Source organism: Pleurodeles waltl, chromosome 9 (assembly GCF_031143425.1).
Source record: "Pleurodeles waltl isolate 20211129_DDA chromosome 9, aPleWal1.hap1.20221129, whole genome shotgun sequence".
Classification (NCBI taxonomy): Eukaryota; Metazoa; Chordata; class Amphibia; order Caudata; family Salamandridae; genus Pleurodeles; species Pleurodeles waltl.
The window spans coordinates 1,080,239,298-1,080,261,630 of NC_090448.1; the positions used below are offsets into that span (position 1 = coordinate 1,080,239,298).

Here is a 22,333-nt window from a genome sequence, read left to right on the forward strand (position 1 = left end):
GGTGTCTTACCTATACTGCATAGGCAGTGAGAGGCTGGCATGGCACCCTGAGGGGAGTGCCATGTCGACTTACTCGTTTTGTCCTCACTAGCACACACAAGCTGGCAAGCAGTGTGTCTGTGCTGAGTGAGAGGTCTCCAGGGTGGCATAAGACATGCTGCAGCCCTTAGAGACCTTCCTTGGCATCAGGGCCCTTGGTACTAGAAGTACCAGTTACAAGGGACTTATCTGAATGCCAGGGTGTGCCAATTGTGGATACAATGGTACATTTTAGGTGAAGGAACACTGGTGCTGGGGCCTGGTTAGCAGGGTCCCAGCACTCTTCTCAGTCAAGTCAGCATCAGTATCAGGCAAAAAGTGGGGGGTAACTGCAACAGGGAGCCATTTCTTTACACAGGCCCAGGAACAAATGAAAATGATGGGTGTGGTTAAAACCCACAGAATAGATTACAACATGTTCACAAGAGCAGCGCTTGCGCTCGATCTAAAAAACTGGGACTTACTATGAGACAGCAAACGAGGTCCACAATTTTACAGTGATTGTGGGGTACAGGGTGACTTATCTTGGCAACACTAGGAAGGATCAGATCCAGCAGTGGGTCCTTGCATGTCTGCTTTATGGAAGTGTTAAAAGAGAATGGGGTGGGAGACTGTATCATAAGCAGGAGATAAGTCAAGTAGGATGAATGCTGCAGGGTTTCCTTTGTCTGTGATCAGTATGATGTCGTCTGTGGCGGCAATAGGGCAGTCTCAGTGCTGTGGTTTGGCCTGAATCCGGATTAGGTGGGTTTGAGGAGGTGGGTGTTGTGTTGGTGGTCAGGTAATCATGTGTAAATTATTTTCTACGCGATCTTAGCAGGGTAGGAAAGTAAGGTGATCAGGCTGTGGGTTGCTAGTGACTACGGGCCTGTTGAGGGTTTCTTCAGAAGGGAAAGTAAAGTGACATGCTTCTTGGTGTCTGATTGGATGAGCTGTTGAAGTTGTTGAGAATCAGGGTTAGAGTTGTGCTGATGGGGTCCAATGTTTTGGTGAAGATGTAGTGTGGGTACTGGTCCGATGGTGCTACTTAGTGGATGCTGTTTCCGCTGTGAAGATGGTGGGCCAAGTGGTCATGGTTGGGATCTGGGGACTCATGGATGAGCAGGAGGGCTGCAAGGGTGGATGGGTCCAGTTGGGCACTGAAGTTGTTGTTGATGTAGCTGACCTTGTTAGTGAAATGGGAGAGCTGGGTTCTGACGTCCTTTGAAGGGGTGATGGTTGTAGAGTGGCGATGGGTGAGGTGAAATCCTTAACTAAGGCAAAGGTTTCTTTCACGTTGTTTGTGCTGTTTTTGATTTGTTTGGAAATTGCGGATTGCTTTGTGGATCTGATTTGTGGATGGTAGAATGCAAGTGCTTTTTTTGTTGTCGTTCGGGTTCCCACTGTGTTTGAGTTGCTTTCAGTGGCGTTTGGTGAGTCTTAATTTTCTGCGCACCAGTTTGCTTGCAACCGTGTCCTGGTGGTGGTGATGTTGAGTGGGGCCAGGGCTTTGGAGTAGGAGGTGATCCAAGCATTAAACTTGGTGATGAATTGTGCATCTTTGATGTTGTGTGATGCGGCTGAGGTGTGGGGGCTGTGGCGCAATAGCGTCTAGGGGTACAATGGGTTGGTGATAGATCATGGATCTCGGTGCTGGGCGCGGTTGGTTTAGATAGGCTTACCTTTGGCGCACCAGCAGCTTGTCTGCACTGTGTTGTGGGCGCCATTAAGTAGGAGCTGGAGAGGGGAGGAGTTCTGGGGCCAGTAGGTAGGGCAGAAGTGAGCAGGGGGGGACTGGGAGTAGAGACAGGAAAGCAGGTAAGACCAAGGCACATAGAAAAAAGGCTGAGAGTCCACTGAGGGTGGAACAGGCACAAAAAATGGAGCAGAAAGCAAAAGAAATAAAGAAGCAAAAAACGGAGGGAAACAGTAGGGAGAGCGGGCAAGAGTGAGAGCAAAGAGTGAGTGGAAACAAACTGACAAAAAGGCAAAGAGCTGAACAAGACAGAAAACAAGAGTGACAGAAAAAACAGACAAAAGAGAAAAAAAGAGCTAATGAGCGGGAATGAGTGTATAAAGAGTGAGAGGGAAACGTGGGGCGGAGGAAAATAAAGTGCTAAGAAAAAAAGACTGAAGAGCTGAGCAAGAGTGGCTATGCGGAGTGTGAAAGGAAAAAAGTGTTCAGAAAGTCAAAATGCTGAATAAGAATGAGAAAGCAAAAATGTGAAGAGAAAAGGTTAAAAAGGCAAACGGAGGGCTCAGAGAAAGACAAAAGAGAAGTACCAAGTGCAGGCGTGAGGATGGGAGCCTAAACACAGCATCAGAGCTGAATCAGCAAGGGCCAGGCCTAGTCGGAGGACTAGGCACAGGTTGGTGGGGCAGGCAGGACCAGCAGTGCTTGTGTAATGTCAGGTACTAAATGTCTAGTATACCCCCAAAATTGTGATGTACACCTTAATTTAGAGATTCCACAATGTCTACAATGGCCATAATATGCCAATTATGGCTACTTTGTTCGTGAGCTAGGATAACACTTGCTACTTCATTAGGAGTGGCTCATTCTTTTCTGATCCCTGTATAAACTACTCAGGATTATTAGTGATGTGGTAATTACCAACGCTGCTGAAATTTACTATGGGGAAAATCGGCATGTTACGCTCTATGTTAAAGGGCACAACATGTAATATGCAATAATTACCAGACCTATTAAATTCACATTCCGGTGGTATCGGATGTTACTATGTGCGATAATTAAAGCATCCACACCTCGGTCAGTCATAATGAGGAACCTAGAATGCCCATAAAATCCCAAAGGAATTTCAGGAACGCCAATATACCCGGAATTTTAATCATCTGCCAAGCCACAACTATTATGCATAAAATGCCAGGAATATACCCAAAACGGATTACTTCGTGTCAGTCTCACCCTAATGCCCAAGCTACCCACAATATGCCAAAGAGGCCAATCTTTAGCACAGGCTACCTGTGTGGCCATTCATAAATAAATTGCATCCTGTATGTTCGGTAATAAAGGCTTGAGTGAGCACTAGGCCTACTGTATTAGAGGTTGTGCACATCTACACAAAAGGTGAAAAAAGAAAACTAGTCAAGGTCAGCGGATGCTTATTAAATATGTACATATTAATCTCAAAGGGGGGGGAAGCCCTGTGACAAGTTTGAATCCTATGGGCCAATCTTTCTGCTTAATACGGATGTGAAGATACTACCGAAGGTGCTTGCAAATAGGCTGCGAAGGGAGATCGTAGGCCTTCTAGGGGCACAGGGAAAAACTGAGTGCTGAGTGAACCCTGGGTGATACTATCGCTAGATGGGAACAAAGATTTCGACTCGGTCGAATGGCCATACCTATTCTCTCTTCTGAAGAGGATGGGATTTGGGCCCAAATACATACAGCGGATCCGGCTCTTGTATTAGAAACTCACTGCCAGGATCAAATTGAATGGTTGTTTCTCCGAAGCCCTCCCCATCGGCAGAGGCACATGGCAGGGATGCCCACTCTTGCCACGCCAGCGGTACTGGTGCACGTTGACGCGAGAATATGGGGTTAGACGGACAGAGCAGGATGGAAGGAGGGAGTCTCACTGTCTGCAAACAACATACTTTTATACCTGACCTGCACAGAGGAATCTCTCCCCATAGTGGAACCAGACACCTTTAAATATCTCAGCATGTGGGTGACTACAACAGCAGATGCATACATGAAGGCAAATTAAATCCGTTAGAGCAAAGGCCGCCACCGCAGGGGGCTCAAAAGGCTGGCGCCATAACGGCCGCTTAGACCCGTAAGAACAGGTTAGGCCGGTTTTGTCCCCCCCCCCCCCCCTCCCCACGCCCTTCTCCTCCCCCCCGGGACCAGCGGGTCAGGGGAGAGGGCGCGAAAAGTGGGCCAATGAGGGTATTGAATTTTTCAAACCCTGCAATGATGTGCCAACAAGGAAGGGCCCCCCCCACCACCCTGAAGGTGGCAGGGGCAAGAGGGGAGACAGATAAAAAGCGCAAGGTCAGCCAGGTGGGCATGCAGATGACCCACAGCGACGCGCTATCACCAAGGAGGAAAACAACGACGACGGAGCTGAACCCCTACCCTTAAGACCAGACGCAACCTCGTCGAAGCCCAGAATAAGCTCTCCCAATTTTCGTGTTGGCCACGCTCCTTCGCCATCGGACAGGGGACCGCCAGACTGGGTGACGCAACCCTGCTTCCGGCACATCGCCCACTCCTTGCAAAAACTTTTTAGCGAGCAGCTTTCAAGCATCGAACAGGGGACCGCCCGACCGGGCGACGCAACCCTGCTGCCGGAGCTGCGGCCTCCTACGATCGACCAGGCTGCATTCAACAAGTAAGCTGCACGCTCCACTCCGTCCTTCACCGGAGCGGATCACCTGTACAGCCCAGCAAAAAGGACACTTGCTCGGCGAAGCCCCCCCTTACCCGTAATCTTCCACGAACTCCGGCCTCCATCCCACGCGGTGCCACGCGTCTGTCAACGAACGTGTCCTGGGAATCCTGAAGAGGACGCGTCGTCGCAGGTGCTGCTCGCAGCTGTATCCAGGGGGCAAAGGCGGACATTCAAACAGTCGCGCCCGAACATCCGGGGGACTGCCAACAACATCCGGGAGCTTCCGGGAGCCGATTCCGACTCCCACTTGCAAAGGGGACCACCCGACACAGGTGACGCGACCCCGCTGGCAACAGCGGAAACAGCCTGAACGTCCGGGGGACTGCCAACAACGTCCGGGAGCCGATTCCGACTCCCACCTGCAAGGGGGACCACCCGACACGGGTGACGCGACCCCACAGGCAACAGCGGAAACAGATTCTTAGCAACCCCTTGCCTGTATGGGGGGCCACCCAAGTCGGGTGACGTGGCCCCACAGGCGGTAGGGAAGAAACGTCCCGGAGCCAGCCCAAGCAGCACGGTTACATTGTTCAGCAACACGACCCCGCAGGCACTGTTTCAAATACTTCTGCTTTTACGGGGGCCCGCCCGACACGGGTGACGCGACCCCGCGGGCACAATCCATTTCAAAGAACACCCCCCTGCTTTTTGACCTACGTCTTTGCGCACCGTAACCTCAAGGTTCTGCGAACATTTTCTTCTCTGCCTCTTACCACAGGAAGTTGGGTTAATGAAGAACTGAGCCTGCCGAACAGCTCGGCGTCTGAACCACTAACTCAAGGAACTTTAGGAGGTGGGACCGCCTGCTCAGGGCGACGCAACCACACCCAATAAAAAAAAAATTAAAAAAACAGAAAGAAAAGAAGAAGAGTTACTGCAACAGGCACCAAGCAAAGAGGCAATAGACACTCAGCAATCCAGAGCAGAGCTACATAGGCAAAGACAAGCCCAAGGCTACAGAATGGAAGAGGATCAAGAGGTGGAACCACAAGACTACCTGGAAAGGATGATCGCACATATGAGGTCAGAAGCTCTAAAACAGGGGAAGGACTGGCTGCGCGCCAAGACGGAAGACAAGGGACAAGGGATGCAGAACACAGACATGCCCAACACAAGTGATCTTCCCCCGGTGATCGAAGCAAGCGGCAAGGGTTCACCACTGCCTCCTCGGAAAGCGAGCAAGTGCCAGAGAACGGAGGGCGGTCCTGCGAAGAAGACACCCAAGAAAGCGAGGGGGACAGACCGACTTCTTGGGCCACATCCACAAGGGAGCCACCTAAGAGCAGCGTGCCGCACACACCAGCTGAGGGTGAGCATATCAGCGCAATAATTAAAAAATGCTTAGAATAATTTGCAACTTTGTTGTTAAGAGGGAGCGGCGCAGGGCTAAGTGTAGCTAACGCAGAGAAGGGGGCAAGCCCAGGGCACGCAGAGAAAAGCGACCCACCAGTCTGGCAGACAAACGGGAAAGGTCAAACCTCCATAGGGGACCCCACAGCAGCATGGGACACATCAGCAAGGGCAGCAAGTAAGGTACTAGAACCCCCCCCCAGCAACAGGTAACCCCCCAGAGTCATACGTAAGACCATCACTGGGCCCCCCAGCTATGACAACTAGGTCAGCTGGGCTAACCACAGCCATTCCGCTAGCTGTAAAGGAAAGAATTTGGAGAAAATAGTTCATTGATATTTTCACCTTACTAGAAATCCAGGTGGAAGAGTTAGATCTTATCATATGTGACAAAAAAGAGGACAGGAGAGAGAGAGAAAGAGGGCCAGGAAAGAGAGGAATTTTGAAAATTGGCTGAGCGCTTTCAGGATAATGGCCTGCGTAATAGCTGAGAAATTCCCGCGCTGCGCTGCGCAGCGGACCTATGGTTGTATGAATCCAAAATACATGAGGCACACCGTCAATTCCCAGAGGATGCTTGGTTAGAATATGACAGGAGTTTCAGGCTAAAAATTCAGGCGCACCCTGAAATGGAATGGAATGTAGAGGATGTATCCAGTTACATACATAAAATTATGGTGGCCAGGGAAGTCAACTCCTGGGCGTGGAGGGGGGGAAATCAGCCCTTTCGCAACACACAGCCCAAGGGGAAGCACGAGAGACACAAAGCTTACCATAAGTACAAACACTGGCATAGCAGTAAAGGGCAAGGCGATAAAGGAGCGCAAGCAATCTGCTGGAAATTTGACACAGATGAGTGCACATGGGGACAAAGCTGCAAATTTAGACACAGCTGCTCAGCATGCGGGGGGGGGGGAGGGGGGGAATCACCCAGCGTCAACATGCAAATAGAGCAGACACTGAGCAGACAAAAAAGAAGAAATGGTTTCTTACCTGTAACTCCAGTTCTCTCGTAGGGGTATTTCCATGATAGTCATAAGCACTGAATAGTTCCGCGCGCCTGCGGGGACCCCGGAGCACTGTTGTGTAGTATATTCTTAAGTGCAATCATCAGCTCCTTGACAAAAAGGTCTGTGAAAAACACTTAAGAATAACAATGTGCAGCCTATGTGAACAGCTACACAGGCCAAATTGTTAGAAGAAAAAAACAGTTGTAGTGTAAATTTCACGTTTAAACCTCTATTTATTCTATAAATACATAAATAAATACATTCTCATATTTTATTTACACCTCTCATGAGAATAAAACAATGTAGGGCAGTGTAGCCCATAGGCTGCCATTATACAGAATGAAAATAGAGCTGTGCCTTTAAGAAAGTAAAGTCTTCCTGTTTCCCATCATGCACAGCAAAAGGCAGTTGCCTCAGTTCTTTTTTGGAGGCTATTAACCTGACATGAAGAAAAAACAAAACATTTGTTGGAGTACCAACCTCCATAATATTCATGTTCTATGTCAACTCCACCGGGGAGGAGGGAGGGTTGCTTATGACTATCATGGAAATACCCCTACGAGAGAACTGGAGTTACAGGTAAGAAACCATTTCTTCTCTCGTAGGGGATTTCCATGTATAGTCATAAGCACTGAATAGAGTAGCAAGCCCATCCCCATAACCGCGGTGGAGTAGATATAAGAATACTGAGAAAAACATGAATCATGCAAACAAATTCTTGAGCAAAGCCTGCCCAACCTGAGCATCTGCCCTAGCGTCTGTATCAAGGCAGTAATGCTTAGTAAAGGTATGGACCGACCTCCAAGTGGCAGCCTTGCATATTTCTGCCAAAGGGACATTTCTCATCAAGGCTACAGTAGCTGCTTTCCCTCTGGTAGAGTGGGCTTTTGGCCTACCACCAAGGGATTTGTTTGCTAACTGATAACATAACATTATACATGAAACAATCCACCTGGATAAAGATTGTTTAGATGTACCCAAACCTGTTCTGATTGGGCCATAGTTAATAAAAAGCTGTTGTGATTTTCGTAAGCTTTTTGTCCTGTCCAAGTAAAATTTCAATACTCTCTTTACATCCAGAGAGTGCAGAGTTCTCTCAGCAGGAGTAGCTGGATTCTGAAAGAAAGTCGGTAATGAAATTGTTTGGTTCACATGGAAGTCGGAGACTACCTTAGGTAAAAATTTTGGATGAGTTCTCATTACCACTTTTGCAGAATGAAAAACCGTGTAGGGTTCCTGAGCGCAAAGGGCCTGGATTTCGCTGACCCTACGCGCTGAAGTGATTGCCACCAGAAAAGCAGCTTTCCATGTGAGATGTTGCAGCGATGCCTTATGTATTGGCTCGAATGGCGGCAGCATCAGACGTGATAAGACAACGTTCAGTTCCCATGGAGGAGAAGGCTTTCTAATGGGGGGAAAAACCTTCTTTAAACCTTCTAGGAAATCCTTAATAATCGGAATCCGAAAAAAGGAAGTTTGTGAAGGACTCTTTCTGTATGCTGTGACAGCCGCCAAGTGAACTTTTATTGACGACAGTTGTAAGCCCGATTTTGCCAAACTTAACAAGTATGGCAGGATAGATTGTTCTCCACAGGAAACCGGGTCAATGTTGTTGTGTAAACACCAAATGCAGAATCTCTTCCACTTGCTTGCATAGGCTGATCGTGTGGAAGGGCGCTTTGCTTCCTTCAGAATTTCCATACAATCCTGAGGTAGGTTCAAGTGTCCATATTGCACTAGCTCAGGAGCCATGCTGCCAAACTCAACGATGAGGGGTTGGGATGAGATATCTGCCCTCTGAACTTCGTGAGAAGGTCCGGACGATATGGTAGCCTGATGTGTGGTTTGAGTGACCGGTGAAGAAGGTCTGGGAACCACCACTGGCGTGGCCACTCCGGAGCAATTAGGATCATTTTGGTCTGAACATTGGACAGCTTCTGGAGGACCGCCGGAATCAGGGGAAGCGGTGGAAAGGCGTAAAGAAATGCTCCTGACCAGCTTATCCACAGGGCATTCCCCAGTGTCCCTGGATGGTAATATCTGGAGGCGAAGTTTTGGCATTTTTTGTTTTCTGGGGTTGCGAATAGGTCTGTAGAGGGGGTACCCCAGAGTGCGAAAATGGAATGAACGACGTCGTCGTGTAGTACCCATTCGTGGTTCTCGTCCATTACCCGACTGAGGGCATCCGCTTGAACATTCTGGATGCCGGGCAGGTGAGTTGCCACTAGTGACAGGTTCCTGGCTAGAAGCCAATGCCAGATTGTCTGAGCCTCTCTGGATAAAATTCTGGACCTGGTGCCTCCTTGTTTGTTCACGTAGTACATAGTGGCCACGTTGTCTGTCTGGAGAAGGAGAGTTTCCGTTCTCAGAGAGGGAAGGAAGGCTTTGAGCGCAAGGTGGACTGCGCGAAGTTCCAGCAGGTTGATGTGATAGAGACTCTCTCTCTGTGACCACTCGCCTTGGACTCGAAGATGTTCCATGTGCGCCCCCCATCCGATCAGTGACGCATCTGTTACGATGGTTTGAGATGGGGGCCGTTGTTGGAACGGAATCCCCACCAAGAGATTGCTGGGTAAACACCACCACTTGAGGGATTGTAGGGTGTGAGGAGAAAGAAGGACTTTGTTCTCCCAATCGTCCCTCAGTTGACACCACTGATCCTCCAGGTTTTCCTGCAATGGTCTCATATGGAGGCGAGCATTGGGAACCAGATGGATACAAGACGCCATCGAGCCCAGTAGAGAAGCTATTATTCTTGCAGTGGCTTGAGGTCTTTCCTGCAGTTGTTTGCACTTCTGGAGAATCGATAACCGTCGTTCCTCCGAAGGAAACACCTTTCCTAGCCTGGTATCTACAATGGCCCCTAAGTAATGCAACCTCTGAACAGGTGTTGCTGTAGATTTCAGGAGATTGACTTGAAGACCAAGTTTTTGCAGCAGTTGTAGAGTCCATTCGAAATGTTGCTGTGTCTCGAGACAACTGGAGGCCTTTATGAGCCAATCGTCTAGATAGGGGTAGACGAATATTCGCTGTTTCCTCAAGTGGGCGGCTACTACCGCCATGCATTTGGAAAAAGTTCTTGGCGCTGATTTTAGGCCGAAAGGTAGAACTGCAAATTGGTAATGGCGTTTTCCGACAGTGAACCTTAGGAATTTTCGATGTTTCTTGGTTACTGGGATGTGAAAGTAAGCGTCGCAAAGATCTATCGCACATAGCCAGTCGCCCTGACGTAGATGTGGATAAATTTGGTGTAAGGCTAACATCCTGAATTTTTCTTTGCGAATCCATTTGTTTGCTGTCCTCAGATCTAAGATGGGACGAAACTCTTGTTTGTCTTTTTTCGGTACAAGGAAATATCTCGAATAAATCCCCTTCCCTTGCTGGCTGATGGGAACGGGTTCTATGGCTCTTTTTTGCAATAGGATATTGACCTCTAACTGTAGAGCTTCGAGATGGCGGTTGGCTGTTTTGGGTGGAACAGATGGTGGAGGACTGGTGAATCTGAGAGCGTAACCATGTCTCACAATATTCAATACCCAGGCGTCTGTTGTGATGCGTAGCCACTCGTCCAGATGATTTGAGATACTTCCCCCTACCGGAGTGGATAACGGAGGAGGGGGAAGCAAAGATTCAGGGCTTAGACGTGGGAGCCTGTCGAGTTGCCTGAGTTTGAGGTGTTGAACGACCCCTTGTCGACCTTCGCTGAGTAGAGAAACCCCTTTGATACTGCTGTTGTTGCTGTTGCTGGGGGCGCGAAGACATCCAGTGTGGCGACTGATACCGGTGGGTGAAAAGTCGTCGTTGATATGGCCGGAAAACCTTTCTTTGTTCTTTCGGTCTTTCCATCCCTACCGCTTTCAAGGTATCTAGTTCAGCTTTCATTCTAGCCATCTCGTCATCGGCATGAGAACCGAACAAGGTGGAGCCCGAGAAAGGCAGGTTTTGTATTCTCTGCTGCGCTTCAGGTTTGAGTGATGTAAGTCTCAACCATGCATGCCTTCTGAGCGCTATCCCGTGTGCATAATTGTGTGCGGATAGCACCGAAGAGTCAGCTGCAGCACTTATAATTTGGTTAGACACCATGGATCCCTCACCCACGACCTCCAGGAAATCTTCCCTTTTATCCTTAGGAAGATGTTCCGCAAACTGTATTAAAGAGTCCCAGAGGGCACGATCGTACCGCCCTAATAACGCAGTAGCGCTGGCTGCCTTCATCGTGACGGCTGCAGTAGAGCATACTTTTCGTCCTGCAGCATCTATCTTTCTGCTCTCTTTATCTGGAGGTGAAGAAGAAGATGGTGAGGTTGAATGCAGTTTCTTTGCCGCTACTATGACCACCGAATCAGGAACTGGGTCCGACCTCAAGAATAGAGGATCTTGTTCTGGTGGACGATATTTTTTAATAAGTCTGGAAGGAGCAGACTTTGTTGCGGCCGGTGCAAGGAAAATATCCATTGCTGGTTCAAGGAGACCTGGAACCAGTGGAAGCAAAGGTCTGGAAGATGTCCTGTGATGCAAGGTCTCGAAGATCACTGACGTCGATGGGGCAGGTACCGCCAGCGGGATGTTCAGCTTGGTTGCCCCTCGTACTAAGACCTCCTGGAACGTATTCACATCATCTATGGGGGACACTCTCGGGGACGGTGAGTCCGATAGGGTTGGAGAGTAGTCCCGTGTAGACGAAGAAGAACGCCTGTGATGTGAATGCTGAGATCTCTGTGGGTCATGACGGTGTCGAGAGGAAGAAGAGCGTCTAGAGGAATGTCCCGAACGTCTTACAGACCGCGTTGGAGTCCTCAAAACAGACTCTACAGGCGGAGCCGGAAGAGGCGCCGTAGGTGTTACCGGCGTCTGTGGCAATGGTGATTGTCGAGGAGAGAGTTGTGGAGACGCTGGAAGGAGGATGATTGAAGCCGAGGATTCTGAGGTTGTATAAACCCTCCTAGGTCTTTTTGATTGTCTCGACGTCGACACACTCCTCGACGTCGAAGTACGGTGACGGCGAGTGTCCTTCGCCGTCGATTCTTCTCGCCGTTGAGAATCTCTCGACGACGACCCTCGACGTCGCCGTGATGACGGTGAACGTCTACGACGTCGAGCACCCCTCGACGTTGATCGATCTCGCCGTTTCGACGGCGAACCGGATTCAGATCTCCTCGACGTGGAACGTCCTCGCCGTGTCGACGGTGACCCAGATCTCGACGGCGAAAGTCCACGCCGTCTCGACGGCGAAATCGTCGTCGACGGCGAGCGATGTCTCTTTCTCGCCGGCGAACCACTCCTCGACGGCGAGCATGTTGGCGCCGTTCCTTGCCTCGACGTCGACGCCCTCGACGTCGTCGGAGACCTGTGCCGTTTTTGAGCCGGTCTGGTCGGAGTTATAGAGGAACCAGTGTGAGCCCTGGTAGAAGACTGACCTTCTCCTCGCTCTGTGGTAGAATGACCACTTTTCCTCCTGTCCTCTTTCGCCTGGAGTCGGATCTTCTCCCTGTCACGAAGGGTCCTTCTGGAGAAGGTTTTGCAGATGTCACACGACTCCGGTTTGTGGCTGGATGGAAGGCAAATTATGCAGACCCGATGTGGATCTGTTTTGGCCTTTTTTCTGCCACAAGAAGGACATTTGTCAAACAGTGAAGGCATTTCTGAAGTAGAAAAACCTCAAAATTCTGTCAGAATCTAACAGAAAAAAGCAGAAAATTATCACTCAATGTTAAAAACGTCGAGTGAAAATGAAATTCAAAAGATTTTAAATGAATTTCTGTCACAAAAGGATTTTGTGAGGTAGAGCTCAATGCTTCAGGGTCCTGTCAGAAAGGAGCCGGAAAAAAGAACTGAGGCAACTGCCTTTTGCTGTGCATGATGGGAAACAGGAAGACTTTACTTTCTTAAAGGCACAGCTCTATTTTCATTCTGTATAATGGCAGCCTATGGGCTACACTGCCCTACATTGTTTTATTCTCATGAGAGGTGTAAATAAAATATGAGAATGTATTTATTTATGTATTTATAGAATAAATAGAGGTTTAAACGTGAAATTTACACTACAACTGTTTTTTTCTTCTAACAATTTGGCCTGTGTAGCTGTTCACATAGGCTGCACATTGTTATTCTTAAGTGTTTTTCACAGACCTTTTTGTCAAGGAGCTGATGATTGCACTTAAGAATATACTACACAACAGTGCTCCGGGGTCCCCGCAGGCGCGCGGAACTATTCAGTGCTTATGACTATACATGGAAATCCCCTACGAGAGAAAGAAATAATAGTCCCAAGCTGTCAACAACACAAGTGGCATATCAAAAGACATGGAACCTTGCCAGTTCCACAATCAATACCAAAGTCATGAGGAAGTTAGCCATTGAGTATTAAAATAAGAAAGATGCAGAAACATTAGTTAAGGGTTTTGAAGAAGGTTTCAAAATCCCTGTGAAAGGAAAGATAGTAGGGGGCACCATAAAGAACCTGAAATCAGCAAAGGAACACCCACAGGTAATTTGCCAAAAAAAAAAAATCAATAAAGAACTGAGGCTCTGGCGCACTGAAGGCCCCTTACCCCTCCCAATCCCAAAGGATCGGATCATCTCCCCACTAGGCATGGTGCCCAAGAAAGAGGCTGGCCAGTTCAGATTGATACATCACCTGTCGTTCCCAGAGGGGACTTCGGTAAATGATAATATCCCAGAAGACGCCTGCTCCGTAGGGTACACCACAGTAGACGACGCCATCGACATAATCAAGGCCACGGGCAGAGGGGCACTGTTGGCAAAAGCAGACACAGAGTCTGCTTTTAGGCTACTACCAGTACACCCAGACAGTTTTTACCTACTGGGTTTTCAGCACAATGGTCAAGTGTACATCGACAAGGCAATGCCCATGGACTGCTCCATCGCATGCGAATATTTCGAACAGTTCAGCACCTTCCTAGAATGGGCCCTACATAAGAAACACCCGGCGGGGGGGAAAATGCACTGCTTGGACGATTTCTTATTCGTGGGTAAGGCAGGCACAGGCGAATGTGCCAGCCTACTGAATTCCTTCCAGCACCTGGAAAAAGACTTGGGTGTCTCCTTAGCCTCAGACAAAACGGTGGGCCCAACAACGTCCCTAATTTTCCTGGGCATCGAGCTAAACTCAGCCACGGGAACCACAAGGATTCCCGAGTCAAAGGTGAGGGAGCTAAGGGAAGAGATCAAAACATTGCAGGGCAAGCAGAAAGCCACACTGGGGGAATTGGAGAGCATGGTCGGTAAACTTAACTTCCCGACCAGGGTGATCCCAGCCGGGAGAGTTTTCGCCAGGCGTTTAAGCAAACTTACATCAGGTTTGCGCGAAAGACACCACCGCGTCAGACTAGGCGGAGCAGTAAAAAGAGACCTCACCATGTGGGACGCATTCCTAACGGAGTTCAACGGCAGACTAATCTGGCGTGAGGGTTGGATATCAGCCAAAGAGATCGCACTGTATACTGATGCCGCAGGGGCTGCGGTTTCGGGGCCATATTAGGCAGCGACTGGTGCAATGGTAAATGGCCAGACAGGTGGTACAATATGGGGATCACCAGAAACATCACATTTCTAAGGAATAAGGAGGTCTGGCCCCAGCAGATTTTGGCTCCCACTCTTTTCGCATAGGGGCGGCCACGACAGCGGCAGTCTCATGCCTAGACGAAGGCACCATCAAAGCCGTAGGCAGGTGGCGGTCCAACGCATACAAAAAGTATATACGCACACATTTTATGTAGGCGTGTTGTTTGTGATTACATTTGACAGGGGCTCTACCCAGGGCTATATGGGTGATCGGGCACTCTTTCGTATCCAGACTTCAAGCATTGTGGAAGAAGAACGCTAGTACCAGAGAGAGAAAACGATCCACGAAGTCAGTCAACTGGTGGGGTTTCCCAGGCATGAAATGGGCACAGCTCGAGCAGACAATACTTAGCTTATTGGAAGCGGCATTAAGACCTCCCGACATAATAATTATACACTTGGGCGGCAACGATCTAAACACGGTCGGACGAAAGGTCCTCCTGAGTGAAATCAGGCAATCATTATTACTTATGACAAGACGGTGCGGGAACACCACTATCGTCCGAAATTATTCCCAGAATACTGTGGCGGGGGCCACATCAAACAAAGCAATTGACAACTCCAGGCGTAAACTGAACATCGCAGTCGCTAAGTACTGTAAGGCTAACAGGCTGGAAAGCGTACGCCGCGGCTTGATACACCAAAGACGACCAGAACTATATGCACCAGGCGGAGTACATCTATCAGAAGAAGGAATGAGGTTGCGGTGATGGTATTAGAAAAAGAAAAGAAAAAAAACTTTGTGGTGGGGGTAGGGGAGCTGCTCGGAGACGTAAGCCTCTCAAGCAGCATGGCGGTAGTTAAGGAAAGTTTTACCAAAATGGACCGGAAGCGCACCTAGTAAGGCGGTGTGCATAGAAAGGCCACTCACCTGGGGATGCCTCACGGCAGGGTGAAGGGAGGCCAACCAAGAGGAGTAAGCGGAGCACTGCACTCACAGCCCAGACCCGCCAGGTCGAATGGCTGGGCACAGGTACACGACAGGTAGCGAGTTGGGCCTAATCCAAGAACTTGATCCTACCCCCTTCAAGAGAAATGGTAAAACAAACCTATGGAGTAAGCCCCCTCCAAGAAACAATAATATGGGACTGCCTACAAACCCAAGGACGAGAACAGACATGACAAACGGAGGCCAGGACTTGAAGGCCAATCAGTCAATGCTATTCACGCAAATATGATTGATTATTGAAACGCAATTTTAAATGTTTGGAGCTCTGTGTATGACTAGGCGCGATGACAGCATTGTCTGATGCACAAACTAGAAGCGCAGTAAAATTGAAATGACCGCTGAACCAAAGAAAGAGAAATGTAATATTTCACAGGCAGCTATCCACTTGTAAATCAATAAATGCGGCCATTTTATTCCACCGTTAAGCAGTGCCACGTCCTTTGTTTGCATGAATGCTACAACTATTACACATTGTTTACAAGTACTATGATTCTGGAGTGGGTGAAGTGCGGAAGTTATTGCAGTGACTAGAGAAAGCTATAAGGCACTGGTCTACCCTGCCCCTGTCCCGATTAGATTGGGCAGTTCTGTTTAAAATTAGTGCCCTCCTGTGGCTCTTGTACATCCTACAAAACACCCATACCCACTGCCAAACTCCTTTAACAGACCGGATTCCCAGCTGAGGTCGCTGCTGTGGGGAAGGGGACAACTGAGGATTGCATTAACCACCCTTCAGCGCTCAAAATTCGAGGGCGGAGTCGAACTTCCCAATGTGAAAAAATATTAGGAAGCCACAGAGGAAGGGGTGGTCAATGACTAGGTCTACCCAGACACCGATGACCCAGCAATTGGGATTGATAGGTGGGGGATGGGTGAGAATAGCTATCAGCGCACACCATACGGAGGCAAACTGGAGAAGACAGCATGCCGGAAGTAGTTGTAAAAATTTGGCAACAGCTACTCCAGGAAATGCACCAGGACGCGAGATTCAAGCCGGTGACACCATGGTAGGAAGGTGCATGACTGCACACGGCGGCGGCCCGCACAGGCTTTCAGGGGTGGGACAGGATAGGCATTAGCTATTTCGAGGATGTCTGGGATGCTAATGGTATAGCACCGTTCACACACTTAGAGAAGTATCACATTCCCCCCACTTCTACATTGCATCCCACAACACACAGAAACAAAGGAGAAGTCCCGCCTAGAGAACAGACTCCTAGAAGGGAAGGTCAAACAACAATTGATCTTGCTGACATATGGGACTCTAATGAGAAACACCCAGGGAGACCTAGGACACCTAAAAAAAAAAAGGGTTACGGACATCAGAGAAATAGAAGAAGGCGACTGTAGCGATGCTTTGAGCTTTGCTGCGATAGGGACAATAAAGTCCAGCTACAGACTTATCCAACTAAAACCTTTACACAGGGTATATTATATCAGCTCATGCATAAGATTGTTAAGGTGACGGACGCTGTCTGCCTCAGACACTGTGGGCTGGAGGGTACTTTCACCCACACAGGGTGGCACTCCCCCCCATATATGACGATTTTGGGAGCAAGTGGCCGTATACCTGGGGAGAGTAGTAGCTAACACCATAGATCTAACACCATTCCTTTCCCTTCTGGGTGTCTGGCCATCCATGGACCTCAACAGATACTAAAACCTATTAGCTAAGTTGGGCTTTTTGGTGGCCAAATGTGATATTTCACAGTTATGGGGAAGTGAGAGGGCTCCCTTTTCCCAGCACTGGGAGGAGGGTACGAACAGCTGCAAAATCATCTAGGAAATTTTTATCAAGAGCTAAGAAATCCACAAAGGTCTGGGGCACTTGGAATGCATATATACAACGGTGGGCATCTAAACCCGAAGCCCCCAATTGGACTTGGAAAGAGCGAAGTGTGGAGGGGTGGGCAGACTTGGTCAATCAGTGGTCTCAGGGTGGGGGTAAACACAGTGGATCTACTGGTGTAAAGTTGTTGTTGAATCTGTACACGTAGTAACGAAAAATGAATAAAATAAATATATATATTTTAATTTACATATAGAGATTATTACAACACATTCGGTTTACGGGATTTTACATGCGCTATGTTTTCCATCGGTTTTCTAGGAGAATTGTATAAACTGTTGAATCGTAGAAATTCAAATGAAGTAATACCATACCTGGGTGGTACCACTGGGAATAAAACAGCATTTGAATTGAAAGAAGGAATCATGGACATTTGCTGATGAATCTTTCATTTAATATTGATACAATATCATAAAAGATATTTAAATAATATATGAACAGTAATGTGTTCAATCTAGCTGAGCATGTTGAAAAGAAACCGGTTCATTAAACACAATAAATATATGTTAAAGCGATAACATGCTCAAGCTCACATATGTATTGTAAGCAGTGGAAGCACAATACTGTTTTAGGTACAGTGCATTTTGTTTTCAGTTGGAAGGGTGGTTAGGTATATGGTAAAAGACAAACTTCTCTTTGCCCGAGGAAGGAAAATCCTCTGTTCTAGTTTGCAGACTCTTCTCCATAGTCTTCTGTAAAGGATATTGCAGTAAATGTTGGAAAGAAAAACATTTGCTTGGGCAGAAACACAGGAGTTTGATTTAATGTGAAGTACAAAGTAACCTACAAGAAGTGTGATGTTTAGTCAAACATATGATCACGTTAGTTAATTGCTCACAAGCTTCTCTCACTGCCTATCAGGTGTCCGTCCAATGAATGCCACATAAATAAAATTTAAAAATGCAGACAAATTAACCCTGCGAGTCACTTAATTTTGTGAGTCCAGCATACACCACCCACAACTGATGTATTATGCTTTCTAAAGTCAATGGGATAATTGAGTCCAAAAGATGATATTCCTTCATTCTACTTAGAACTTCTTCGACATGGATTGTTAACGGGGTCATTTGACTGACTTCCAAAAAGTGATCCTCTTCTGACTCCAGAGCGATCAGTACTTCTTCCGCATACGATGTCTGTTCCCTACTTTCGTTTGGTACCTTTGTCTCCATTGCTATTGGCATCCCTTCTCGAAATGTTACTGACAACTCTTGCCCAACAATGGATGGCATCAATTCTCCATCTGTATTTTGCACCTCTTCCTGAACTGTGGATGACATCTCTTCTGCAACAGTTTCTGGCACCTCTTTTTCAACCGTTTCTGATATCATTTCCTCTGGTTCTGGTACCTCTTCCACAGCAGTGTCTGGCAACTTTTCTACCACTGCATCAGACACTTGTCCAACTGGGCCTGCTCCTTCTACCAATATTTGTGCCTCCTCCACTGACGTTACTGGCTCTTCTGTAGATATCTGTGCTTCTCCCACTAGTACCTCTTCAACTGCCACGATTTCCTCATCCATTTCCTGTGAAGATGTACTCACATGAATTGGAAATGGGTATTCCACAAAATGTGCATTTACACCTTGAAGGTCCTCTTGTATTTCAAAATGCGTTGCTGCTATTACAATATCATTAGGCTCAAGTAATTCCAAAATACCAGACAACTTTGTAATCTCTTTTTCAGATGTAGAACCACTATATAGAGGGCTTTTAAAGATGATATCACCGTGAGGGGATATCCCTAAAAGGCCTTTAAATACTGTGTACTTATTTTGCACTGAAAAAGGTCTAGCTAGCAGATTAGGAAAACTGAATGCCTGTACTTTTAATTCAATGCAACTCAAAATCACTCGTGCTCGAGGATATGTAGCTTGAAAAACGTCTGGCATATGTTGGTCAATTATCTCTCTGCTGGGCCATACCACCAAGTCTCTAAACAAAATGTACAGATAGTTAGCCCAAGTAATTATAATTTTAATTACTGTAGACTGTGAAACATTAAACCTTATGGCTAGGTCTTCCTCAAGGAATCCTTGGCGAATTTTGCACAAAAATAGAAAAAACTGATCAATGAGAGATAGTGTATCCTCGCTGGTCCCATCATTCTTTACAATAGTTTCTGCATCCTGTTGACACTGTTTCCACACCACTGCATTGGCTGAAGATGGTCTCAGAGACTCAAAGATCGCTTTCAATGTAACATAATCCATAAATCCAGTGTAGAAATAAATCATATTAGAATCATTTGAAAAACGTTCCAAAAAAAATAATTTGCCCTCCAGTAAGGCTGTGCGTTGCTGCAACCTTGCTATCTCCTCACGAGCGGCCACCAGCATTTCTGAATCAGACATGGGAGGAATGTCATAACAGTGATCCAAGAAGGAGACAGTCTCCATTGTTTTCGTCTGTTCGGATTGAGTCTGCAGTACAGGCTGAACAGATTTCAGAGTGTTCTTATTTGTCCTGTACACAAAAAGACAATTACATTTTAGTATTTGATCTCAATGTATTAGCACAAGTAAATTAGTTCAAATCAACAGTTTGCAGGCAGGTAGTAGAACACTGTTGAAGGGGAACTTCACAAATTGTATCTAAAGCACAAATTGCCCGTGCTACCTAATTTATTTGAGGTTCTGGGAGGTTTCAAATGTGCTATGAAATGTTTTGGGCAGACACTGAGACTATCTAGTAATTCATAACAACAATGCAAAAATAGTGCTCCAGACCTAGTGATAAATTACACCTAATTCTTTAGCCAATAGCAGAGCTAATGTGGGTATATTGGGATATGCTAGGTTAAACCCTCTATACCCACCGAGGTTCAAGGATGAAACAAAGAAATAATTATGAAATGGCATGCCTGACGTGGAATCTGAAAACAAGCACTTTCAAAAGTGGATTTTACATTTGGCCGGTGATTACTCTAAGGACTGAGATGATACTAAATATACACACTTGCTACTGATAATGGAGCCACCCACTGTAAACCAACGCCGTGGACTTTGGAGAAACTGACGAAATAGGTGTAAACAAGAGCCCACAAACCTAGGGGCAAAATACTTCACTCTCCTAAAAGAATGACATGATTCACACCAAAGATACAATAATGAAGTGTCCTGCTCGTAACATATTTTTTGAAGTGTCTAATATCAAGACTTTTTCTTTTTGACTGAAAAGAATTTGGAGAAGTACCCTTTTCCTAAATCTTATACTAGCACTATGCGGATGGAAATAGGTAGCAAGATGCTGATCGCTGACCAGGGAGCAAATGTAGGGCTCAGGATTTAGGGGGTTATTACAACTTTGGAGGAGGTGTTAATCCATCCCAAAAGTGACGGTAAAGTGACGGATATACCACCAGCTGTATTACGAGTCCATTATATCCTATGGAACTCGTAATACGGCTGGTGGTATATCCGTCACATTTGGGACGGATTAACACCTCCTCCAAAGTTGTAATAACCCCCTTAATTTTTAAAGGCAGAGAGATTAATGGCCAAATGTCCAGTCCAATTCGCAGAATCAAGCATTTTGCAAATGCAAAAACACGTTTTTAGATTTACAAAGGCCAAATTGTGATTCGGTAACCTGTTACCGAAACGCAATTTGGATTTGTGATTCGGTATTAGGAATGGTGTGTTTAGGGTGTCTCTTCTTAAAAATTAATCACAGTGGTATGCATGAATGTTTTGCAACCGAAATGTGGTTGCAAAATATTTGCAATTTACCACCATCAAGGTGGTTGTAACCCACTCGCAATCAGAAAGGGGTCCACAAGAGGACATTTTTATAAGAGCAGGCAGTGGTCCCACAGCCCACTCTTATAAAATGAAAATAAAACTTTTTTTTTTAACGCATCCAGTTTTCCAAATGTGTTGCATTTCAAAAAAATGTATTGCTTTATTGAAAAGCAATCACAGATATGGTGGTTTGCTGACCCCAGTGGGCCACCATCCCTGTGATTCTTGTGATTTTTAATGTGTCACAGAGGCCTACCTCATTAATATTCATGAGATCGGTCTATTTGCGACCCGCTGGGAATCGCAAAATGTGTCCAAGACACATTTGTACAATGGTGTGTGCAAATCACAAACTCTCACTATTTACAAATGATTACCTACATACAGAAATCCTGCCCCCCCCTTGCCTCACTGGTGAGGTTCTTTTTGATTTGAATTAGTGGCTGACCCAAAGTAGAGAGAGAGAAAATGTTGCTTTTTTGTGTCCATAAATCAAAAGATGAAGACTAAATGAAACTTTTGTTCTCATACCTACAGAACTTCTATCTCTGGTTTTCAGATCTACAGTCTTGCCTGGATTTTCTTCTTGAACAAGGATAGTATATCTTACTAGATACACCTGCCAGAGTACAGATCTAGTAAGAAATACTGTCATTTTTCAAGAAGTGAGGGGGGCTGTTGTCCATATGTTTGGAAGGCTAAGTAGTTTTCAGATGTAATGTTAAAGAGGCCCTATCCTATAAACATAAGCCCATGCCTTACTTTTCAGTTTCTTAAGCTAATATAGAAAACTTTAGACCCAAGTCCAAACAATAGTTTAAACCAGCACACATTTTTCTAGATTTTCAGCTTTGTCAGAGTTAACATTTTATTTTTTGTACACCAACTTCATTCCATTAGCCATTTTATAAAGATCATTTCAATAGCTTGCTTAAAACATTAAAGTACCTTCCACAATTGGAAGACATATCTTGCCATTACAGACTGAAAGCTAGCTTGCGTATAACCCAGGGTTCGGTTTGAATAAACTGCCTCTCCTCTTAGTGTAGAAATGTATCCACTTTATATGGTGGGATAGATTTGAAAGCAAGTTATTTCTTCATTATGCAGCCTCTATGTATCACTCACCAACGTCTGAGCATTTGGATGAACATTTAACAGATTGTATCACCTGAATGAATCCTAGCTACACAAGCCTTTCTCAAGTTTTCACAGGAAACTGTGACACTTTAGTTTTATCAATGTCACTACAATTGTACGGATTCCACAATATACGATAAGCCAGATTACATTCATCCGACTCTAATAAATCATTCCTCTGAATATCCAACTCTTCGCCCACTGCAACCTGCCCCACTCTATAATAGCATGCCACAACCAAAACACCACTTCAGGAAATGTATGTGAAG

The 22,333-nt window shown here is 46.5% G+C and overlaps 1 protein-coding gene across 12 annotated transcripts in view; it reads right to left on the reverse strand.

Annotated features, from left to right (window-relative positions):
* Window positions 1-17,343: 17,343 nt before the first annotated feature.
* Window positions 17,344-22,333, reverse strand: part of LOC138260331 (uncharacterized) — a 58,811-nt gene continuing 53,821 nt past the window's right edge. For all 12 annotated transcript variants that reach the window (XM_069208727.1, XM_069208732.1, XM_069208729.1 and 9 more), the window contains one exon: window positions 17,344-19,647. In XM_069208727.1, the coding sequence (XP_069064828.1) occupies window positions 18,093-19,647 (1,555 nt within the window). In that variant the 3' untranslated portion in view covers window positions 17,344-18,092. The remainder of the gene's footprint in view (window positions 19,648-22,333) is intronic.